Source organism: Neofelis nebulosa, chromosome 5 (genome assembly GCF_028018385.1).
Source record: "Neofelis nebulosa isolate mNeoNeb1 chromosome 5, mNeoNeb1.pri, whole genome shotgun sequence".
In the NCBI taxonomy this organism is placed as follows: domain Eukaryota; kingdom Metazoa; phylum Chordata; class Mammalia; order Carnivora; family Felidae; genus Neofelis; species Neofelis nebulosa.
Genome location: NC_080786.1, coordinates 140800495 through 140822142, shown reverse-complemented (window position 1 = coordinate 140822142; position 21648 = coordinate 140800495). Strand labels below are relative to the sequence as shown.

The 21648-nt window shown below is 43.8% G+C and overlaps 1 protein-coding gene and 1 long non-coding RNA gene across 10 annotated transcripts in view; one reads left to right on the top strand and one right to left on the bottom strand.

Annotated features, from left to right (window-relative positions):
• The window catches only part of LOC131512738 (uncharacterized), a 33824-nt gene extending 22661 nt beyond the window's left edge, over positions 1-11163 (bottom strand). The window contains exons 1-4 of one of the 3 annotated variants that reach the window (XR_009262274.1): positions 11064-11163; positions 3256-3466; positions 818-1013; positions 241-267 (exon numbers count right to left, since the gene is read on the bottom strand). This is a non-coding gene — a long non-coding RNA (uncharacterized LOC131512738). Of the gene's footprint in view, positions 1-240; positions 268-817; positions 1014-3169; positions 3467-11063 lie in introns of those variants that run through there. The other 2 variants (XR_009262276.1, XR_009262275.1) reach the window with 2 other exon arrangements.
• The window catches only part of APP (amyloid beta precursor protein), a 279739-nt gene extending 259833 nt beyond the window's left edge, over positions 1-19906 (top strand). For 4 of the 7 annotated variants that reach the window (XM_058731803.1, XM_058731801.1, XM_058731804.1 and 1 more), the window contains 4 exons: positions 869-922; positions 7797-7897; positions 11117-11263; positions 18684-19906. In XM_058731803.1, the coding sequence (XP_058587786.1) occupies positions 869-922; positions 7797-7897; positions 11117-11263; positions 18684-18785 (404 nt within the window). In that variant the 3' untranslated portion in view covers positions 18786-19906. The remainder of the gene's footprint in view (positions 1-868; positions 923-7796; positions 7898-11116; positions 11264-18683) is intronic. The other 3 variants (XM_058731802.1, XM_058731805.1, XM_058731800.1) reach the window with 1 other exon arrangement.
• Positions 19907-21648: the final 1742 nt, after the last annotated feature.

Here is a 21648-nt window from a genome sequence, read left to right as displayed (position 1 = left end):
CCTCTCTCTCTGCTCCTCCCCCACTCACGCTCTCTGTCTCTCAAAAATAAATAAACATTTAAAAAAAATTTTTTTTTTTTTAATTTTTTTCTGAGAATCAGAAGCACTTTGGAAATACCAGCTAATTATAAGCAGTGGTGGGGCACCGTTGTCCCACCTGCACTGTTTTTTTGGGTCTGGCCCAGAATACTCACAAAGGAAAAACAGTGAAAGTTGAGAAATACGAAAGGAAATACTCACATCGCACACATTTCAGCTGTATGTCATCTATGAAAAGAGAAACCAGCCTTTAAAATTAGAGAGAGACTGACTTTCCGGCTTACTTCTTTTACCCCCAAACTGGGAGCAAATTTGATTCACTAAAATGGCAGATTATGTGGTGAAACTTTTCTCTCCCGATAAATTCAGGTTGGCATTTCCCCTGGGGATTTAATGGAGCCCTTTTGTAGTTAATTAACCGTAAAATAAGGTAAGATCGGACAGTTGTAAAAGGAGGTATCTTTAAGTTTCTGCCAGGCTGGGTATAATGTATTTTATTTCTAATCAAAAGCCAAGAAACCATCTCTAAACCTGATGAGAGGTAAATCCACGCTCCCCAGCCCCTCCTCTTTGATGTGTCCTGGTGGGTGCTTTTATGAGAAAACTAAGTAGTAGGGTTGGCCCATCAATAGCGAGAAGCCTTTTCAGGTGGTACCCCTCCCCTGTTCCTTGATACTCAGGATTAACTCACTGTGGTTCTTTTCCAGCTGCTCCTTTTTTTATAACTTGTGTATTTCACATGCTTTGCCCTGCCCTGTGTTCAGGAGCCACCACTTACCATCTTGATTTGTCTTGTTTGCTTTCCGTGTTTCTTGCTTCCTGTGCCCAGTTGAGCCTGTCGACGCCCGCCCTGCTGCCGACCGAGGACTGACCACCCGACCAGGTATAACCCGGTTACTTCTATGCCTCCGCATCGTGCGCTTGAGCAGACGCTGTCCCCTTCCTTCATCAATAGCCTCTCTAACCTGCAAATACTGAGAGAGAGGATGTGAAATGACTTTGGAAGCCAGACTTGCTTTCCCTTCCACTTTACCTTCCGAGTTCCTATTTAAGTAATCTGTTTTTTTCTTTCTGAGCTTCCCTTTTCAAACAGTAAAACAGCCCTTCCAACTTAGGGTTTGTTTTTTTGTTTTTTGTTGTTTTTTTTTTTTTCTCCTTCTTAAGTAGAGAAGATTAAATAGACCTCTCTGTCCTCAAAAATGGAAACCTACAGAGATGCAGGTTCTGTCTGGTGGTGACTTCGTGTCTCCTATGAATATCTCCTCCTTCCTTTCTTGTCTGGTATGCAGATGGGTCCTTTTCTGCCTGAATTGGGCTCAGACTTTAGTCGGTTTCTCAAGTCGATGTGACTTCCTAAAAATACCAGGATGGGACTACCTCTAGAGCCCTGAAATACTTGCATTTTCTCTTCTGTGGGTTGTATGGACTTATTCCCCATGAGTAACTAAAATGACAGAAAGGATGTGTGTGCACAGTTTTATGTAGAAGCCTTTTATTTTTCATACCACTTAACATGCCCATTAACACTAAAATAGACACTTTTTTCTTTCTTTTTTTTTTAAATTTTTTATGGTTTCCCAAGCGTTAAGAAATGCACCTTCACCCTTTTTTCTGTATTTAGGCTGTGTCTCAAACTGTTTTAAAAATAATGTCGCACCACAACAGAAGCACACACGAGCCTGGTTTTTTGACTTTGTGCACAACTCTGCCCGACTCACAGGAGCCATCGTTTTCAGTGGATCAAAGACAGTAGTTACTAAATTGACCAATCTGTATACTCTAGAAAGATTTAACTCCACAAACAGTGCATACCTCCTTGTATTTATTTCCTTCCTCATCCTCATCATGTCCCCGTGGGATCATGAAGGAACAGGGAATTCACCTTGTTCGGAGATGCTAACACTTGGAGGTCCCTGTTTCCGGTACAGTTGGTCACAGGCCAAGAACAGAACCTGCCCATCTCATGGCCGATGCAGGCTCGGGCCACCACTGTCCCCAACCACAGTCATTGATGAGAACTCCAAATCTGCCCTGTGGCATTGTCATGCCCTCTGTGTAGTTATTAACAGGGCAGCGGGGACAGTGGAGTGACACATCTTGACGGCTGATGTCATTGATTTTATGAATCTCTGCCTTCAGGGCTTTTCAGAAGAACTTAAATTATAGTAAGTCAGACACCATTTTGGCTCTCCTAATGTCTCCCTTATTGCCATTGTCACACCAGTGAATTTTAAGGAGCCAGCAGTCGACATCCAGTTGACATCCCCATTCTGCTCAGCCCGTGGTGGAGCTCAGGGCTGAGGGCCAGCTCCATTTTAACTGTGACCAAGACCAGCTGAGGACTGTCATTTGCCTTGGGCCTTTTCTTATGGCACTTTCTATTTTGTTTTTAAGAAAGAGATGCTTTTCATCTACAAGAATAAAAAGTGTATTACAAGCACTCTTTCAACCAATTTTATAAAGTTCCTGCATTGGGCCTTCTAGGCTAATATGTTCTTATTGAAATTTGGGCGGAGGTGGGGAGAATGACACCAAAAAAATTGATTTTTTTCCCCCATCTTTTAAAAAAATCTAACATGAAAATAACTTTTCCGTACATTCCCCAAAACAATCTGCTGTAAGGAAAGAGCTAGAAAATAGAGGTGTTCTATAAAGGGAAGAAGCCATCTGAAGTCTTTATTATAACAATATTTCATTAACAGCAGTGTCTCGTTTTGATATTTCACAAAGATCAGTGCATTAAATGCTATGGTGGGTGGAAAAAAATGAAATGAGAAGGTGCCCGTTCTCAGGGGCTTGATGTATAATAGAAGGAACACACTTTGCGTATTTAAAAGAGGAGATGGAATTAGAAAGGCAGAGGAATCCAAAGCACCGTAAAAGTATAAACCAGGGTGTCTGTGATGTAAGCAGATGGGGCACTCACCAAGGGATGTGTTAACCTGGGCACGTGCTGGAAGACGACTTAGAGAAAGGTTTTGAAAGATTTGAGTCTCATCCATTGGCAAAGAAGGGGGGAAGGAGTCAAAGATGAGAGAATGGCCTCAGTTCTGCTCTCTTCTACTGTGTAAGGCTAGGGTTTCCCAAATAAAAGAAGGCCATAGGCAAGAAAGACCGATCAGATACGAAGTGAGGAAGATTCTAGTTTATGAATAGCTCTATTTGCTGGATCTGTATTAAGACATATATACATATGCTCTCTATTTCTGTGCTTACAGTGAGTCTCCCAAGCATCTGGACCAATTCCCCGCTACGTTCGTAGCATTAGTTCTGGTTCTTCCAACATCACACTTCAGGAGACCGCATGCTTGAGTCTGATGTGCCAAAGTATATCTTTAGACTTTCCAGACTTAGAGACTCTTCCCAGGATTGTCCTATCATGTCATTCCGTTGATGGCATCACTGTTGAATGATTGCTGTTGTCGCTCTGAAACGAGTAAAGAAAGGGTTTTTGTATAATCATGACTGAGGAACATGACTTCTCTTTGTCTTTCATACCTGAAAAACCAGGGCACTGGAACTTTCAGAAAGTAGGGTCATGTCAAATAGGGGAAACAGTGGTAGCAGTGGAGATTTCTGGGCAGAGTGGCCATTCCAGCTACTCCCCTGGTTTATTTCCAGGGAACAATGGACTCTGAAGGTCAAGTTACACCTTTTGACCAGAATAAAGAGGAAAAATACTTAGCAGGCTCTCCACAGGGGAGGGAAAGCTACTCTTTCCACTATAATTTATTACCACCCTTCTCCGATCCCCATGAAAGAGACCAAGTCCTTGACCCCAAGCCATGTGACAGGTTTCATGAGGGACATGCCTCCTTCCCCCTTCAAGTGAACTACAGATTCTGCCCACTTACTATGATGTAGACAACTGGAGCCACACCAGGGCTTAGAATGGAATCCACACAACTGAGAAAACACTGTCTGACGAGCCTGTAAGCAAAAGGTCCTTGTGGTGTATTTAAATCTACGCTTAATATTTAATCACGTATGTAGTATGAGCTTGTTACCCATGATGTTTGCCTGTACGCAAACGTATTAATTTTTCTTACCTTGTGGTGAGATTTGCTTAGTGTATAGACAGTCTTTCCACTAAGCGATTGTACATGCGATACAAAAAATGACCTAGAAAGATCTCTTTCTGCCAAGAATCTCACAAACTGTTGAACTATATTATCTGTTCTGACTTGTTACACGAATTTGAAATTTTTTTGGGCTCTCAAAAGTATTTTCAGTATTCTTTTAGAAATAATGTGGGCTTTTGCAATTTTGAGTGGAGAGCTCATATTTTTTTAAGTAATTGTTTGGTCTGCTAAATTTTTAAAAAGACTATTCAAGATACTTTTTTTTAAATCTTAGAAATATAGGGGGCGTCTGAGTGGCTCAGTCGGTTAAGCACCCGACTCTTGATTTCAGCTCCGGTCATGATCTCACAGTTGTGAGATCGAGCCCCAGGTCGGTCTCCATGCTGAGTGTGGAGCCTGCTTGGGACTCTCTCTCCTCTCTCCTCTCTCTCTCTGTCCCTTCCCCACTTGCTTGCCCACACTCTTTCTCGAAAATAAATACGTAAACATTAAAGAAATCCCAGAAATACAATTGTAACTGTTGCATTGCTAGATCCTGATGACAGAAAAAGGGTAGGCTATAAAGAAATCACTGTGGTTACACCAGCATCTCAGATTTAAGAGGGGCTATAGAAAGATAAAAATATACAGCTGTTATATTATATAGGCAAAAATATTCTCTGTGAGGAGAAACAACAGAGCATTAGCATCACAGCCCGATAAAAATAGTGTCAGGAAGATTATAGGTCAGAATGAGTTGAAAATCATGAGAAAATGGAAATAATTTTAAAGCAATTTAAATAGAGAACAGAGAGCCCTGCAGCTCTCAGGACAGGGCCAGGCGTTAAGGGATGGTTGAGAAGACGCCAGCAAAAGATGAGAGAGAAAGGGAAACTGTCCCACTATGTGCTTCTGCCTTTATGTCTATAGCAAAGATAGTAGGAAATTAAAGCCCAAGGTAGATCAAGACGAAAAAAGGAAGCACTTGTTCCTTGTAGTAGTTATCTGCTAATGTAACAAATAGATAATTCCATAACTTAGCAACTTAAAACAACAAGCATTTCGTTTCTTACAGTTACTGTAATGCTCAGGATTTCAGGCATGGGTTAGCTGGGTGCCTCTGGCTCAGAGTTTCTCATGAGGTTGCAATCAGAACATGGTCCAAAGCTGCAACCATCTGAAGACTTGAATCTTGACCCTGGTGGGTCTGTTTCCAGGATGGTGCACTCACATGGCTGTTGGCAAGAGACCGCCACACCTCGTTATGTGTGTTCTCTCCAAGAGAGAGACCGCCACACCTCGTTATATATGTTCTCTCCAAGAAAGAGAACAAGAAGGAAGCTGCATTGCCCTTTTTTTTTGTTTGTTTTGACCTAGACTCAGAACTCATCCAGGATCACTTTCTCTATTTTCTATTCATTAGAAGCAAGGAACTCCATCTAGTCCACACTGAAGGGAAAGGAATTAAGTCCCACCTCGGGAAAGGGGGAGTATTAACAGATCTGTGGGTCTGTTTTAAATGTTTTTATTTATTTTTGAGAGAGACAGAGACAGAGCACAAGTGGGGGAGGTCCAGAGGGGGACACAGAATCCAAAGCAGGCTCCAGGCTCCGAGCTGTCAGCACAGCCTGATGCAGAGCTTGAACTCCGGAACCGTGAGATCATGACCTGAGCTGAAGTTGGACACTTAACCTACTGAGCCACCCAGGCGCCCCCTGTGGGTCTATTTTAAATCTACAACACCTCTGTACCCACATCCAAGTCCTTGTGACCCAGACAAATTGTAGGCTAGGAGAACTTAGGGGTGAAATCCTGGAACTGCTCTCCATAATTGTTGTGTGTGTCTGGGAACATAGAAGAAACTAATTCTGATCAAGAGGAGAGAAGATAGGGGGCGCCTGGGTGGCTCGGTCGGTTGAGCGTCCGACTTCGTCTCAGGTCATGATCTCGTGGTCCGTGAGTTTGAGCCCCGCGTCGGGCTCTGTGCTGACAGCTCAGAGCCTGGAGCCTGTTTCAATTCTGTGTCTCCCTCTCTCTGACCCTCCCCCGTTCATGCTCTGTCTCTCTCTGTCTCAAAAATAAATAAACGTTAAAAAAAAAATTTAATAAAAAAAAAAGAGGACAGAAGATAGGGTGACAGCCTACAGGACAGGGGTAGATTGACATTGGCCTTGGATCTGTTTTCGGATGAGTTATTAAATGGAAGCTTTGTGAACAGTTTGACAGGGAATCAGGGATCTCTCGCAACCAGCATGGGTGCCCATGGTCTTGTCCAGTTATCCTCCCTTTCTTTTTATATGAGCCGTGCCGTTAGACTGGCACACGGTATTTTGTGGACATTGTGCATTTCATTTCCAACAAGGTGTGTGACAAGTCTCACAGCCCCTGGTGGACAAGACTGTAAGAGTGACTAGACAAACAGCAAGAAATTAGGTCCCATGGGAGTTGAAGGACCTGGTAACATGTAGCCTGAGCAAGAACCATCGGGAACATGATGCCTCTCCTGGAGTGTCTGATCTGTTCAAGGCCGTAACACGGGGGAGGTTTTGGCTTGCTCTGCTGCACAGGCTCAAAGAGTCGCTGCTGTAGGGGACCTGATTTAGGCTTAATGGAAGAAAGGACATCATTCTTGTAGGCAGGGCTGTCTGAAATGGAGGTAAATGTATAGATTTTTTTTTCCACTCAGGAGCGGGGGGTTTGCTGCCCGCCCCCACCCCTGCCCCCCACCCCCGTAGGAAAACTGTAGAGGATGTGATTTTGTTAAGTCTTTCTCATCCTAAAGTTCTGACACTTGATCTTTAAATGCTACAGTATGGGAACTGATGTTTATATTTTGTGCTTTCAGGTTTTGTGTTAAAACTGGCTTTATATTTTGTTTTTTAGCCTCAAATTATTATTTGAAAAATGAAATTTATTATAACCATTAGTGTAAGGAATCATATAGCAATTTGTAGAGAAGGAGTTAGTAAGTTACAAATTCTGTTAGCCCCACAGAAACATTTTCAAAAATGATGTACTGCAGCTCTTTATTCAGCAGATGAACCGATTACATTCTGTATCTATAACTAAGTCACTTAATTAAATAAATGATAGGATTTTTACAATGCTTCGCTGCATAGGTACACGAACATAATTTATTTGTAGTTGGAACAAAGCCCTAAAGTAGCAGATTGATTCTACCACGTAATTAATGCTCATTTTTTAAAGACTTTTATTATTTTTTCTGGAGGAATGAGAACACATGAGAAAAGACACAGAACAGACTAAACTATTAATAAGCCCCCCAAAACAAGCCAGTATATTCTGGGAACACATCCTCGCTAACCTCCCAGCTGGCATTTAACTTCTGGTTTTCCCCATGAAAAATATATATATGTGTGTATGTATATATATATATATATATACATATATATATATATATATATATATTAAAGGTGTATGTTTAAAGACAGTAGAAGCTTTAACTTTGGATTTCTTTAATCTTTAATTTCTTTTTGTTTAAAATAGGTAAGGGTTAAGGGTTTAAATACAGGGTGTCAGTTTCCTTGAAGAAAGTCATTAATCTATTTCCTCTCACTCCAGGCCTAGAAAGAAGGTTTTGGTAGCCTTTGTGTTACAGTCTCATTGTTTACAGATAAAATGAATTGACCGCCCTGTGTAATTTAATTACGGTGCGATGCTTATGGATTAATGCAGGTTCGGGCTTGACGAACATCAAGACGGAGGAGATCTCTGAGGTAAAGATGGATGCCGAGTTCCGACATGAGTCAGGATATGAAGTTCATCATCAAAAACTGGTACGTCAACTAATTTACCTCTTCCTGCCAAATGACCTGTTAACGCTTGTTCGTTCTGGGCCAGAAATCCACAAAAATACAGCGCTTGCCTATATAGGATCATCATGGAAACATAAAGAAAAGGAGGGTCTTTATATAGTAGTTCTTTACACCTAGAAGGTTAGCTGAGCCCAGGGAGGGCTTCAAGTGGAATTAATTTATATAATCATATCCGCTCTAGGGGGCGCCTGGGTGGCTCAGTCAGTTAAGTGTCCGACATCAGCTCAGGTCATGATCTCATGCTCTGTGAGTTCAAGCCCCACATCCGGCTCTGTGCCGACAGCTCAGAGCCTAGAGCCTGCTTCGGATTCTATGTCTCCCTCTCCCTCTCTCTGCCCCTCCCCATCTCATGTTTTCTCTCTCTCTCTCTCTCTCAAAAATAAAAACATTAAAAAATAATAAAAATATCCACTCTAATTAATTTCCACTCTGTTTTCTAGGAAGACAGGTGATAAGAGGTGGATTTGAAATAACAAAATCTCAAATGAACCCGTGTGCGAACATTACTTGGTTTCCCAGAACACGTTTTATGGCTCTTCTCTTCAGTTGGCGTCTATAATTGTCTTGCTTGTGCCACTTCATCTCTCCTTCTTGTCCCTCCTTGTCCCTTCTCCAACGCCCACATTTTAGGTTCTGCAGGGCCAGGATCTTTGGGTTTCTACCGAGGTGGGTGGAGGCAGGAGGTAAGCAGGACATGACTTTCCCAACAGGGTTGCACATTGAAAGGTTGGAGCAAAGAAGATTATTTTTGAGGGAGAGAGAGACAGAACACAAGCAAAGGGGTGGGCAGAGAAAGAGGGAGACACAGAATCCGAAGCAGGCTCCAGGCTCCGAGCTGTCAGCACAGAGCCCGACGCGGGGCTCGAACTCACGGACCGCGAGAGCATGACCTGAGCCTAAGTCTGACACTCAACCGACTGAGCCCCCCAGGAGCCCCAAGGGTTTCCTTCATCTTATCAGTAACCATAGTAAGGAGGTTAAATAAACAAAGAAGACGATTGTATTGCACAGTCAGTACTCAGCAAAAAATGGTAATAAGGTTCTCCTAACAATAATAATGCTTGAGAAGAACTCGCTCTCAGGCACGTAAGTGTACCCGTGTGTGTTTGGGCACGTGCGTGCTCTTTCAGGGGGGAATATCTTTCCAATATTCACCAATAAAATGTATAAATCTCAGTAGTCAATTCCAAAAGAAATGCCTGTGAAGTATTGTGTAGGCCTCTTGTCACTTAACAATCGGCGCAAATCCCAAACTGACTTGTGGTTCAGATTTGCATTGTGACTCCCATAAGCGTTTTTGTACAAGAACATTTCGCTTTTTTTGAAGCACGATTTTCATTGGCGGGTTAATCCAGTCTCGGTTATTATAGAATCAGGGGCACTCTTGATCTGGCTACTGCTGAAGAGGTTAAAAAACCCTGTGGGGGTGGTTCCCTGGGTGGCTCAGTCGGTTAAGCGTCCAACTTCGGCTCAGGTCATCATCTCACAGTTCCTGAGTTCAAGCCCCGGGTCGGACTCTGTGCTGACAGCTCGGAGCCTGGAGCCTGCTTCCGATTCTGTGTCTCCTTCTCTCTGTGCCCCTCCCCCACTCACTGTCACTCTCTCTTTCTCTCTCACTCTTTCAAAAATAAATAAACGTTAAAAAGAACAATACAAAACAAAACCCTGGGGGAACTACTGAAGAGTTGGGGGCTTGTGGGGCACAGAGCCGAAAATTAATGTGCAGACTTGCATTTTCTGGAGCCTGTGTCATAAAAACCCATCTCCACGGTTACACTAACTCCTGTAATGTGACAGTGACTAATGGCAGTGCAGCAATTAGGAGAATCCGCTCCCTCAACTGAGCTACTTGATAAGATAATGTACTATAATTAGTGCGATGAATATTACAAAATTACAGTATTTTCTTAAAGGCATAGGAAGATGTCCAGGCTTGCAGTTATTCCTGATTACCTCACTCTTGTATCATTAGCTAATTAACAATTTGCTTTTTTATAAGTCTGTTGAACTAGCATATTTGTTGAGAAAGTGGAATAATTATGAACAGTTTCTCATTTTGTTGCAGCTACACCCTGAGTAAGACTCCTTTAGAAATTGGCTTCATTGGCTGTACTTTATGTTGCCTTTTCAGATTGCTAGGATGTTCCTTTTCCCTGTGAAAATCAGTCATTTTACTATGCTGCGGTTGTACTGAAAGAAATTATTTAGGGAGCTGTTTTTATTAATTTAGGTGCTAAATATGGTGCGTGTTTAGTAGTCGTGAGGCCCAGTGATCTGGCCCATCTCCTTACATAACAGGATTCTAGAAGGTGCAGTGTGGTCTTCTAATTCCCTTTAGCTTAGATGAGGTTGAAAATAGCGACTTGCTTTATAAACAGTAGGAAGGAATGCTGCGCAGCAAAGTGAATGCATATCTTCGGCCGTGTTTTCCAAATTTTTTGTATGTTAAATCCAAATGGACAGCAAGAATAAAACGGCAGCTTTCCTTGGGTTTCTCGAGAAAACAGCCAGCAGGAGTTCTGCGTCGCTATTAAAATTCTCACCTCGTCGCCTCCTACCTCTTCCCTTTGAAAGAAAACTGTCTTTGAAGCATCACGCTTCTCAAGGTTAAGTATCGTCCTCTTGAATTATTGAAGTATTGGCTAAAAGGAGGTAACAAGATGTCCTTTTTCTTCTGATGAACTCCTTTGTTTCAGATGCTTGATTCCTACGTATTAATGTCCATCTGAGGAAGTTGGGACATCTGGGGGGTTTGAAAAGGACCTAAGGCGTCGTGGTCACGCATCAGGTCTCCCAGCTGATCTGCTTTCAAAATCACGCTCGGTGCCGCTGATAGGTCCCCGCCCCACCTCTCACCGGTGTTCCACCTGTCGAGGGTTTCAGGGTTCCTCTTGGCTTCTGTTTTGCCTTTCTAGAGACATGCAGGGGATGGCAGGGGAGGGAGTAGACTTCCCAGAACTGGGGAAGCCACAGGCTGTACTTTGTTGTGTAGACCACAGATGTGATTCTTGGTAAATAGAATGTGTGGCTTTTGGGGGGTTTTTTTGTTCTCTTTTTTCCCCCAAGTACACAGCAGGTAACAAAGTAGCCTCTAACTCACACTTCCATACTGAAACTTTTCACATACCTTCTCCGGTTGTCGCCTGCGATTACAGTCCTTTTTCTTGATTTGTTTTCAAGGTGTTCTTTGCAGAAGATGTGGGTTCAAACAAAGGTGCCATCATTGGACTCATGGTGGGCGGCGTTGTCATAGCAACGGTGATTGTCATCACCTTGGTGATGCTGAAGAAGAAACAGTACACGTCCATCCATCACGGTGTCGTGGAGGTAGGTGACCTTGGCCGCATGCTTGCAAGTGGGAGTTGAAGGCTACGAGGGAGATTGTCCGTGGCATTAAGCTCAGAATCCTGCAGGTGTCTCTTCTTTGAAAAGGAAAGTCCACATTCCCGCATGGTGCTCACTCAGGGTGGCAGCTGTGTTCTTATTCTGTCTTCATGCACTCCGACTTAGAAATACTGTGATCAAGGCCTTGGGTTGGATGCCGCTCCCTCAGCTTCTTATAATACGTATGGAAATGTCAAAATTCTACTGAGTATAATGCCTGACTTCAAGAGATTGCGATCACCCTCCAGCATGTAAAAGAAAAGAAAAAAAGACAACAGAAGTCAGAAGTGAAAAGGAATGAGGAAGTCTGCTTCGAAAAAAACCTAAACCCTAGGTTTATTCCCTAACCTTTTTAAAAGTTTATTTATTTATTTTTGAGAGAGAGAGACAGAGAGCAGGGGAGAGGCAGAAAGAGGGGGAGAGAGGGAATCCCGAACAGGCTCCCCATTGTCAGCCCAGAGCCTGACGCGGGGCTTGAACTCACGAACCATGAGATCATGACCTGAGCCGAAATCAAGAGTCAGACGCTTAACCGAGCGAGTCACCCAGGCGCCCCTATTCCCTTATATTTTTTTTTGTCTTAAAGACTGACTTGTAACTAAAACCAGGGAATAGTAACTAATGCTAATTTTCAGGTGAGTTTCACAGGAAATGACATTATACCAAATAGCCAAGCAGAGCCTACAAGGTCATTCCAGATGTTCAGCCTGTTATCCTGCACGTCTGGCTGAAATACCTGTTTTTCAGAGTTTAGTGCAGTCACACTGGGGGTAGAGAGAAGGTTCACCAAGTGACAGTCACGATTACTGCACAGTTACGCTTCAAGATTTTGTCCCCATGGGCCAATATGTGACTGACGTGTGTATAGCACAGAAGTCACGAGTTGCACCAAGAAAAGACAGTAGCTGCAAGGTTCAAATACGACTTTTGGGGGCCCCTGCATGGCTCATGCCATTAAGCTGTCCAACTGGATTTTTGGCTCAGGTCATGATCTCATGATTTGTGAGTCTGAGCCCCGCATTGGGCTCTGTGCTAACAGCACAAAGCCTGCTTGGGATTCTCCTTCTCTCCCTCTCTCTCTGCCCCTCCCCAACTTGCATGCTTTCTCATGCACACTCTCTCTCTCTCTCTCTCTCTCTCTCTCAAAATAAACAGTTAAAAATAAAAATAAAATAAATTTATTTATAAAATAAAATATAAAATAAATTTATTTATAAAAATAAAAATAAACAGTTAAAAAAAAAAACAAATAAGACTTCTTAATCCCACAATACAAAATATTGAAAAATAAAGTTTACAAGTAAATTCTTCTTATGCATTTTTTTTTAAGATTTTATTGTTGGGGCACCTGGGTGGCTTAGTCCGTTAAGTGTCTTGATTTTGGCTCAGGTCATGATCTCACGGTTCGTGAATTCAAGCCCTGTATCAGGGTTGGCGCTGGCAGTGAGGAGCCTACTTGGGGTTCTCTCTCTGACCCACCCCTACTTGTGTGCGCTCTCTCTCTCTCTCTCTGTCTCTCTCTGTCAAAATAAATAAAACATTTTTTTAAAAAATATTTTACCGGTAAGTCATCTCTACCCACAGTGTGGGCTTGAACTCACAACCCTCCACCAACTGAACCAGCCAGGTGCCCCCTATGCATTTAAAAGCGGTTCTGGTGTTGTGGCAGAGAGATCCTCGTAGTATATGCAGTTTTTTAGGAAACTGTTGGAGAAAGTGAATGAATACATCTTGAGAAGTATTCGAATTTTTCGAACTAAGGAGATCTCAGTGACCAATCAGATTTATCTTTTCATTTTGTAGATGAGAAAACAACCACACAAAAGTGCTCACCCAGCGTCAAATATAGGGCCAAGGTCCAAATACAGATTGTCTCATGTCCTAGTCATTGTTTCTTCTATCAGAGAAAAGTCCAGATACTTCCAGTGAGTCAGACTTCTCATCGACTCTGGGGTGTTGCTCTTCTAATAGTATTTCGGAGCTTGTGTCTTTTGAAAGCGTGTGAAATGTATCGTTGTAAGCATCAGCTGACTTCCTTTCTACTCAAAACATGACTCTTTTCATTTCAGGTTTGGGCCAAAAAAAAAAAACAAAGTGTTTTCATACTTGGGTAATTAAACCGCCCCTTTTTAATTCTTTATTGTGCCGTATGGGAATTTCGTTGTTTTTAATTGAAGATGAAGACTCACTGTGTTTTGGTAGTTGCCGGTGTGCAACCAAGTGACCTGCCGATTCTGTGCCTTACACGGTGCTCAGCACAGTAGGTGCAGCTGCTGTCTGTCACCTGTAATTGTATGTTTTGACACATACAATTGGACTGACGGATCTCCCCCAGAGGCCTCTTCCTTGTGATCAGTTCCAAGTGCCCGTTCCAAACAGCCGATATAAACAACAAAAATTTATCTCCTCACAATTCTGGAAGCTAGAAGTCTCAGTTATCTTTTCCTGTTTGTTTGTTTGTTTGTTTAATGTTTTTTATTTATTTCTGAGAGAGACGGAGAGCGAGCAGGAGAGGGGCAGAGAGAAAGGGAGACACAGACTCCGAAGCAGGCTCCAGGCTCCGAGCTGTCGGCACAGAGCCCGACGCGGGGCTCGAACTCACGAACCGTGAGATCATGACCTGAGCCAAAGTCCGTCGTTCAACCAACTGAGCCACCCAGACATCCCGCTTTGTTATCTTTTTATAGAGTTATGGCACATGACTTTTCCTGATGAATGTGCCATCATACTGATGTGATTAAAAAAAATATGTCCAGGGAGCGCCTGGGTAGCTCAGTCTGTTAAGTATCTGACTTCAGCTCGGGTCATGGGTTTGAGCCCCATGTCAGGCTCTCTGCTGTCAGCGCAAAGCCTACTTCAGATCTTGTCTCCCTCTCTCTCTCTCTGCCTCTCCCCCACTCGTGCTCTGTCTCTCTCAAAAATAAATAAACATTTTTTTAAGTTACTTACTTTGAAAAAAAAAAAAAAATATATATATATATATATAGATGTCCTTAAGTGTCCTTTCTTCCTGGCAAGAAGTTGGCCCACCAGGATGGAGGTACAAACACTAATGTGGGTATTGCAGAACAGCTGGACAGAATGGTCAGGTTAAATGGCAAGAAGAGGCACAGAAAAGTGTGGCTGGACCCAAAATCTCTTGTGGCTGGAAGCAGACAGCCGGGAGAGGTATTGGGAGGTCAAAAGAAAGCGTCAGTGATCAATGACGATGAAGGCCTAGCAAAGAGTCCATCGCCTGCCTGAAAGATCCCTTAAACGTGGGCAGTAAACCTAAGTGAACCAATTCTAGAAAGATGGAATTACAGTTAAGAAAATGAACGTAGGGGCGCCTGGGTGGCTCGATCGGCTGAGCGCCTGACTTGGGCTCAGGTCATGATCTCGCAGTTCGTGGGTTCGAGCCCCGCGTTGGGCTCTGTGGAGCCCGCTTTGGATTCTGTGTCTCCTTCTTCCTCTCTTCCTCCCCCACTCGTGCTCTGTCTCTCGCTCCTTCAAAAATAAATAAACATTTTTTAAAATTTTTTAAAAAAAAGAAAATGAACACGGACACAACTGAACAGAAAACCAACAGTGCGGAATCAGAGGAGGAAGAATGACCAACTTGAAAACGTGGTTGTTGTTTGCTCTGTTTTCCTTCCCGTAGTACGAGCTCCTTTGATCTTCTTGCCCTCTATGCGGTTGTGGATTAAGTCGCTGTGATTTATCTTATTCTCCTTTAGAATAACAACTTCGTTGTTGTGTCATTCCATCCAGAACAGGCAGCTCTGTCTCCCAATTTCCCCCGACTGCTTTAGGGGAAATAATAGTGAGGTGTTCGTGCTGAGGCCCTGCCTGCCCGGGGCCGCAGTGGGCTGGCCCATACCTGGTGGCCGCCACCAGTGCAGTAGCTTAGCCATGAGGGACCTGTCGCCAATCCCCACTGGGGAGGAAGGCTCCCCGTAACCTGCCGTTCTTCCTCTAGCTGTAGGTTTGTCCCTGAATGTGAGTACCCAGTGTTTCACTTCAAGCTCTCATGGGGCCGGGGACAAAGAGACACAACCCAGGCTCCTTGGGTGCCATTTTGTAAAAATAATCCCCCTGCTCTAGCTCCTGAGCCAGCCGTCTGAGGGTGTGAGGGCTAAGCCTCCGCACCACTTGAGCTGCCCTCCCAGCAACAAAAGATAATAATGAGGATCAGCAGGGAGAAAGGAGGCCAAGAAGACAGGAAAGTTAGATGCGTGGGTTGAGCACCGGCCTCAGCCTCGAATTTCTGACAGGGCTGTTTTAAGCGTTTGGCTTTGGTCTTTGAAGAAGAAAGAAACTACTAAGTTGCCGGGTGTTCCCCTGACCTTGATGAATGCAGATGACAGGTGACAGCCAGTGTGAGGGTTGATGTGCTTCCTGGAGGACATAGAGCTCTGATATTCTAACAGTCGAGCAGCGTTTTTTTCTACACTCAGAAATACAGCAGCTTTGTGCTGGCTCTTTCCCTCAGCGAGACGTTTTGTTGTTGCGTTTTGTCTTCTTTTTAAATCCTGACGCTCTTTGAAATATCAGTTAAAAGGTGGCACAGAAACCAGAAGATGGCCCAAGTTCGAATGGCCTCATGCTACATACAGGCCGTTCCCTGGCAAGCAGATCTGGAGAGTGGTCGGAATCTCTTACTATCGGTGCTAATCTTTGATGATGACATTTTAGCTGTCAATTGGGCTAATTACCCAATTGCCGATTAACGCACGGTGACCTCATTTGTTGACAACATAGCGGGTCAAAGGAAGAGGAAGGGATGGGAAAAACATCCATAATTATTCCCATAAGGACGAGGGTGCTGAACATCCACTTGCGCAGTGTCGTCGGAGTACCGACTTGGCGAGAGCTTGTTTGGTGGCTTTGTTCTTAGGGGAAGTGCCCAGACTTGTCACTAGAACAGGAGAACTTGCCCAGAATGCAGCAGCTCTGACGAGGCCACGTTAGGGGAATGTTCTGGGGATGGGGACTCGAGAAGCATGCACGTGACGGGCAGTCTGAGGGAGCTGCCCTGGGATTCGCTAAAGCAGTAATTCCAGTTCATTCTGGTGAGGTGGAGTCCTGCGCAGGGTCCCTGGCAGAGCCAGAGTGTTCCGGTCGTATTGAAACGGAACCGACCTATAACGCCTTAAGCGCACAACATGATGATTCGATATGTGTGTGTATTGTGAAATGATTACCACGGTATGAACTGAGCTAACACCCATCACCAGACAGTTACAGTTTGTTTCCTTGTGATGAGAACTTTTAAGATCTACTCTTTTAGCAACTTTGAAATCTACAGCACAGTGTTACCAACTTACAGCCGCCATGCTATACACGTAGCCCCAGAACTTACTTATCTTATAATTGGAAGTTTGTATCTTTGGGCCACTGTCACCCGTTTTTCCCACCCCTGGCAACCGCTAATTCTCTGTATCTTTGAGTTTGTTTTTTTTTTTCACATTCCACATATAAGTAAGATCACACAGTATTTGTCTTTCTTTGTCTGGCCTGTCTCACTTAGCAGAATGCCCTCACGGCCCATCCACGTCAGCAAATGACAGTGGTTCCCTCTTCGTGGCTGTGTAATATTCCACTGAATAATAATCCCTTCCTCCGTTGGTGGACACTAAGGTTGTTTCCATGGTGTGACTGCATTGAACATGAGGAAGCAGATATCCTTTTGAGGTAGCGATTTCATTTCCTTCGGATAAATGCCCAGGAGTGGAATTGCCAGATTGGTTTAGTGTATTCAGAAACTCCACACTGCTTTCCATAGTGATCGTACGAAAATTTCAGTCTAAATTTTCCATTAGCCAGTGTGGTTTAGTCATATCAGGCTGCATCCCTAGACCTGGTGTCTTAGCCTCCAGCACTCCTGCTCTCTGGTATTTTTACTTCTTTGGGTTCAGGGATGGTGCTTCAAGAAGACAGGTGTGTGGGTTCAGAACCATGCCACCAGATGGGCTGTCGGTAGGGAAAGATGTATGAGGAGCTGAATGTCACCCTGCAACAACACTCAGCTGTGGGGAATGGGCAGGCCGTATTCTCCTAAAATGATGGGGACCCCAGTTCCATCACGGGCAGAATAGACCGCATCCTTTTGAAGGAAAGACCGTCTTCTGCACAGCACATTCTAACTTTTCGGTGGCAAACATGCTTCTCCATTCTGGTTAAATTTGTGTCCATTCTCTTTATCTTCCAATGGTCATACAGAAGAGGAATTTTTAAAACAACAAAACTAAGCTTTCACTCACTCAGCAAAGAGTTAAGTACTTTGGCCCATCCGTTCGGTGTGAGTGGTACAGCAGATAAGAACAGCCACTCCCCACCTTACCGGACTAAGTCCACCTTGCCGGGTGTGCAGACAGTCAATACCCCTGCACAGCTCTGTCCTAACCGTGATGCGGGGGTGGGCGTGGGCAGGTTTACAGCCGGCCCGATCTTAGAGGGAAAGCACCACATCACCACAGAGGATCTGTTTGCAAATCTTTAGCTGGACATACTTCCATAGTCTTAGTGCTCAGTTTTTTAAAAATGCATGGATAGGGGCGCCTGGGTGGCTAGGTCGGTTGAGCGTTGAACTTCAGCTCAGGTCATGATCTCGGGGTCTGTGAGTCCGAGCCCCGCGTTGGGCTCTGTGCTGACCGCTCAGAGCCTGGAGCCTGCTTGGGATTCTGTGTCTCCCTCCCTCTCTGCCCCTCCCCCACTTGTGCTCTGTCTCTCTCTGTCAAAAATAAATAAACATTAAAAAAAATTTCTTTTGAGTACATATATACATATACAATCTGCAACAGCATATTCTTTCAATGTTTCCTTTTCTCCTGCGCCAAGTAGCGCCTTTGGTACATGTAGATCATTTTAATTAAAAGATTCTCAGACCTCTCGTCATCATGTTAAATTTAGTGAAAACAGGGACAAATTAAAATGAGCATGGCAAGATAATCAGTCTACATTTATTTGCCTCCCGGTCTACTTTGCTGACGCTCCGTGATGCTCTTGGATTTTTTTTTTTCCCGGCTTACCACCACACTTTCAAGTAAAACAGTTTTTGCACTGTGACCTTTTTATCCCTTGTTGGGCCAACAGGGAAGAAAAAAAATATTTATTGTGCCGCATACATCCAGTTACTGTTAAGTTGGGGAAGCAACCGCCGCGGAGCACTTTGCAAGCCGAGCCAGCTGGGCAAGGTTTGAAGCGCCACCTGGTGGCCGGACGGAGCATCTGTGTAACTGGTGGGCGCAGGCGTTGTGCTCTGAGATGGGAGAGGAGGGAGAAAAGAATACCCCGCTCCTTCTCCTTTACTGTTCAACGTGAGCGCTCCTGAAAGATTGATTTTCTTTTTTTTTATTCATTTTTCCTCGCCCTTGCTTTTCAGGTCGACGCTGCTGTGACCCCAGAGGAGCGCCACCTCTCCAAGATGCAGCAGAACGGATACGAAAATCCAACTTACAAGTTCTTTGAGCAGATGCAGAACTAGACCACCGCCACAGCAGCCTCTCGAGTTGGACAGCAGAAACCATTGCTTCACGACCCATCGGTGTTCATTTATAGAATAATGTGGAAAAGAAACAAACCCTCCCGTTTTCTTCTTTACTCATCATCGCCTTTTGACAGCCGTGCTGTAACACAAGTAGATGCCTGAACTTGAATTAATCCACAAATCAGTAATGTATTCTCTCTCTTTACATTTTGGTCTCTACATTATTAATGGGTTTTGTGTACTGTAAAGAATGTAGCTGTATCAGACCTAGTGCATGAATAGATTCTCTCCTGATTATTTATCACGTAGCCGCTTAGCCAGTTGAATATTATTCTTGTGGTTTGTGACCCAATTAAGTCCTACTTGAAATATGCTTTAAGAATCGATGGGGGATGCTTCATGTGAACGTGGGACTATAGCTGCTTCTCTTGCCTAAGTATTCTTTTCCTGATCACTATGCATTTTAAAGTTCGGCATTTTTAAGTATTCCAAATGATTTCGAGAATTTTTTTTTTCCATGATTGCATTTTACTGTACAGATTGCTGCTTCTGCTATATTTGTGATATAGGAATTACGAGGATACACATTTATTTCTTTGTGCCTGTTTTATATGCACACATTAGGCATTGAGAATTGAAACTTTTTTGTCCATGTATCTTTGGATCTTTGATAAAGAAAAGAATCCCTGTTCATTGTAAGCACTTTTATGGGGGGGGGGGGGGCGGGAGTGTTCTGCTGGCCTCAAATTACCAAGAATTCGCCCAAAAAATTTTCCGCAGGACGATTGTACAGAATCATTGCTTATGACCATGATAGCTTTCTACACTGTATTACATAAATAAATTAAATAAAATCACCCTGGGCAAGAGTTTTCTTTGAAGGATAACTATGGATGTTAAATATTCACAGTAATTGGGGAAGGGGGGGAGCGGAAAGAGGCAGATTCAGTTTCTTTTAACCAGTCTAAAACATTTTATTTATGATAGCAAAAGAAAGTGAGAGGGGAAGGGGCAAAATCAGGGAATGGGGAAGTCCTGCCTGGACAAACCCTTTTAAGATTTGTCTTCAATTTGTATAAACTGGTGTTTTCATGTAAATAAATACATTCTTGGAGGAGCGCCATTGTGCTGGTGTGAATGATTCCATGATAACCACCGTTTGACCATGTAGCCCTTAAAGCCTGGTGAGAAACCTGACGTAATCTGCTCTTGGACATCCAACAGATTTGTATCTTAAGTGCAAGGTATCTGAGTAGGAAACATGCATCTTCCAGTGCTAGTAAAATACCTCATTGATCTAATTCAGTTTTTAGCTTGGTCCAAAGTATGTTTGCTGCTGTATCTTGGTCCTCAAGTTGGTCTCTGTCGTAGTCTGTTCGGACCACCGTAATAAAATACCGCAGACTAAACAACAGAAATTTACTTTTCGCAGTTCTGCAGATTGGAAGTCCCGGGGCAAGGTGCCAGCACGGCCGTGTGAGGACCTTCCGGGTTGCAGATTTCTCATTGTACAAGGTCACTGGTCCCATTTTAAGGATCCTCATGACCTTAGTCCCCTCCCAAAGGCCCCACCTCCTGGTAGGAGCACATTGGGCATTATAATTTCAACACAAGAATTGGGGGAGAGGGGACAGACATTCAGACAGACCATAACAGTCCCAAATAAGAGCTGAAGAGAGAAGCTCCAGGGAAGTAAAAACTAAGACAAGCTGATGGCTAGCTCTAAAGCAGATCTTCTGAGTGCTGACACAACTGACATTTTGGAAGGAATCCTTCCTTGCTGGGAGTCTGTCCTGAGCACTGATGGATTTCCGGTCAGTACTCACGAGACACCAGGAGCACTCCCCATGTGATAATCAAAAATGTCTCCAGACATTGCCACGCATCCCTTGAGGGGGAACTAAATTGCCCCCATTTACGAACCACAGCTCTGTAGCTTTTTTTTTTCTTAATTTTTTTTTTTTTTTTTGAGATAGCATTAGTAGGTGAGAGGGAGAGAGAGAGTCCCCAAGCAAACTCCACACTCAGCCCGGAGCCTGACACAGGGCTCAATCCCACCACCTGAGTCAAAATCGAGATTTGAGTGCTCAACCAAGCCACCCAGGCACCCCTGTAGCTATTTTAAAACAATGTCCTGGGCACATGATTTTTAGTTGGAGAGCCTGTCCCATCTGCTATCCCAAAGGTCTAAGAACACATTGATTGACCTGGTGTTTTTGCTGTGTTGTGCTTGGAACCAGGTGAGCGCGTGCATCAACCTTCCCATTTGAGCTCTGGATTTAACCTTTTAAACCAAAACACAAAACACAGAATTTTAAATTCGTTTCCTCACGTCACTGTGCTCTAAGAACAGACTCCATTAAAACTCACCCGAGTGAGGGCGCCTGGGTGGTTCAGTGAGATAGATAAGCGTCCGACTCTTGATTTCAGCTCAGGTCGTGATCTCACGGTTCTTGAGTTCGAGCCCTGCGTCAGGATCTGTGCTGACAGCACGGAGCCTGCTTGGGGTTCTCTCTACTTCTCTCTCTCTCTCTCTCTCTCTCTCTCTCTCTCTCAGAATAAGTAAATAAACATTAAAAAAAAAAACTCGTCTGTGTCCTGTTCTCTTGTGAACAAAACAACTCTCTCCCTTATCCTGTTAAGGGCAAGTAGATGTGAAGGCTATATGAAGGTGTGTTAAGGTATGACCATTTGGGTATAAGCTGCAATTCCATTTTGCCTGGCTAGAAGGTGGCCAACGGGGGGAAAGTTAGTCCTAGTATGACAGTACATTTCTCATGACACTAATGAATTAAAACCGAACTTTCTCATAGGTATGGAATGTTACTCCCAGGCAGGCTTCAGTCCCAATAACTGCAAG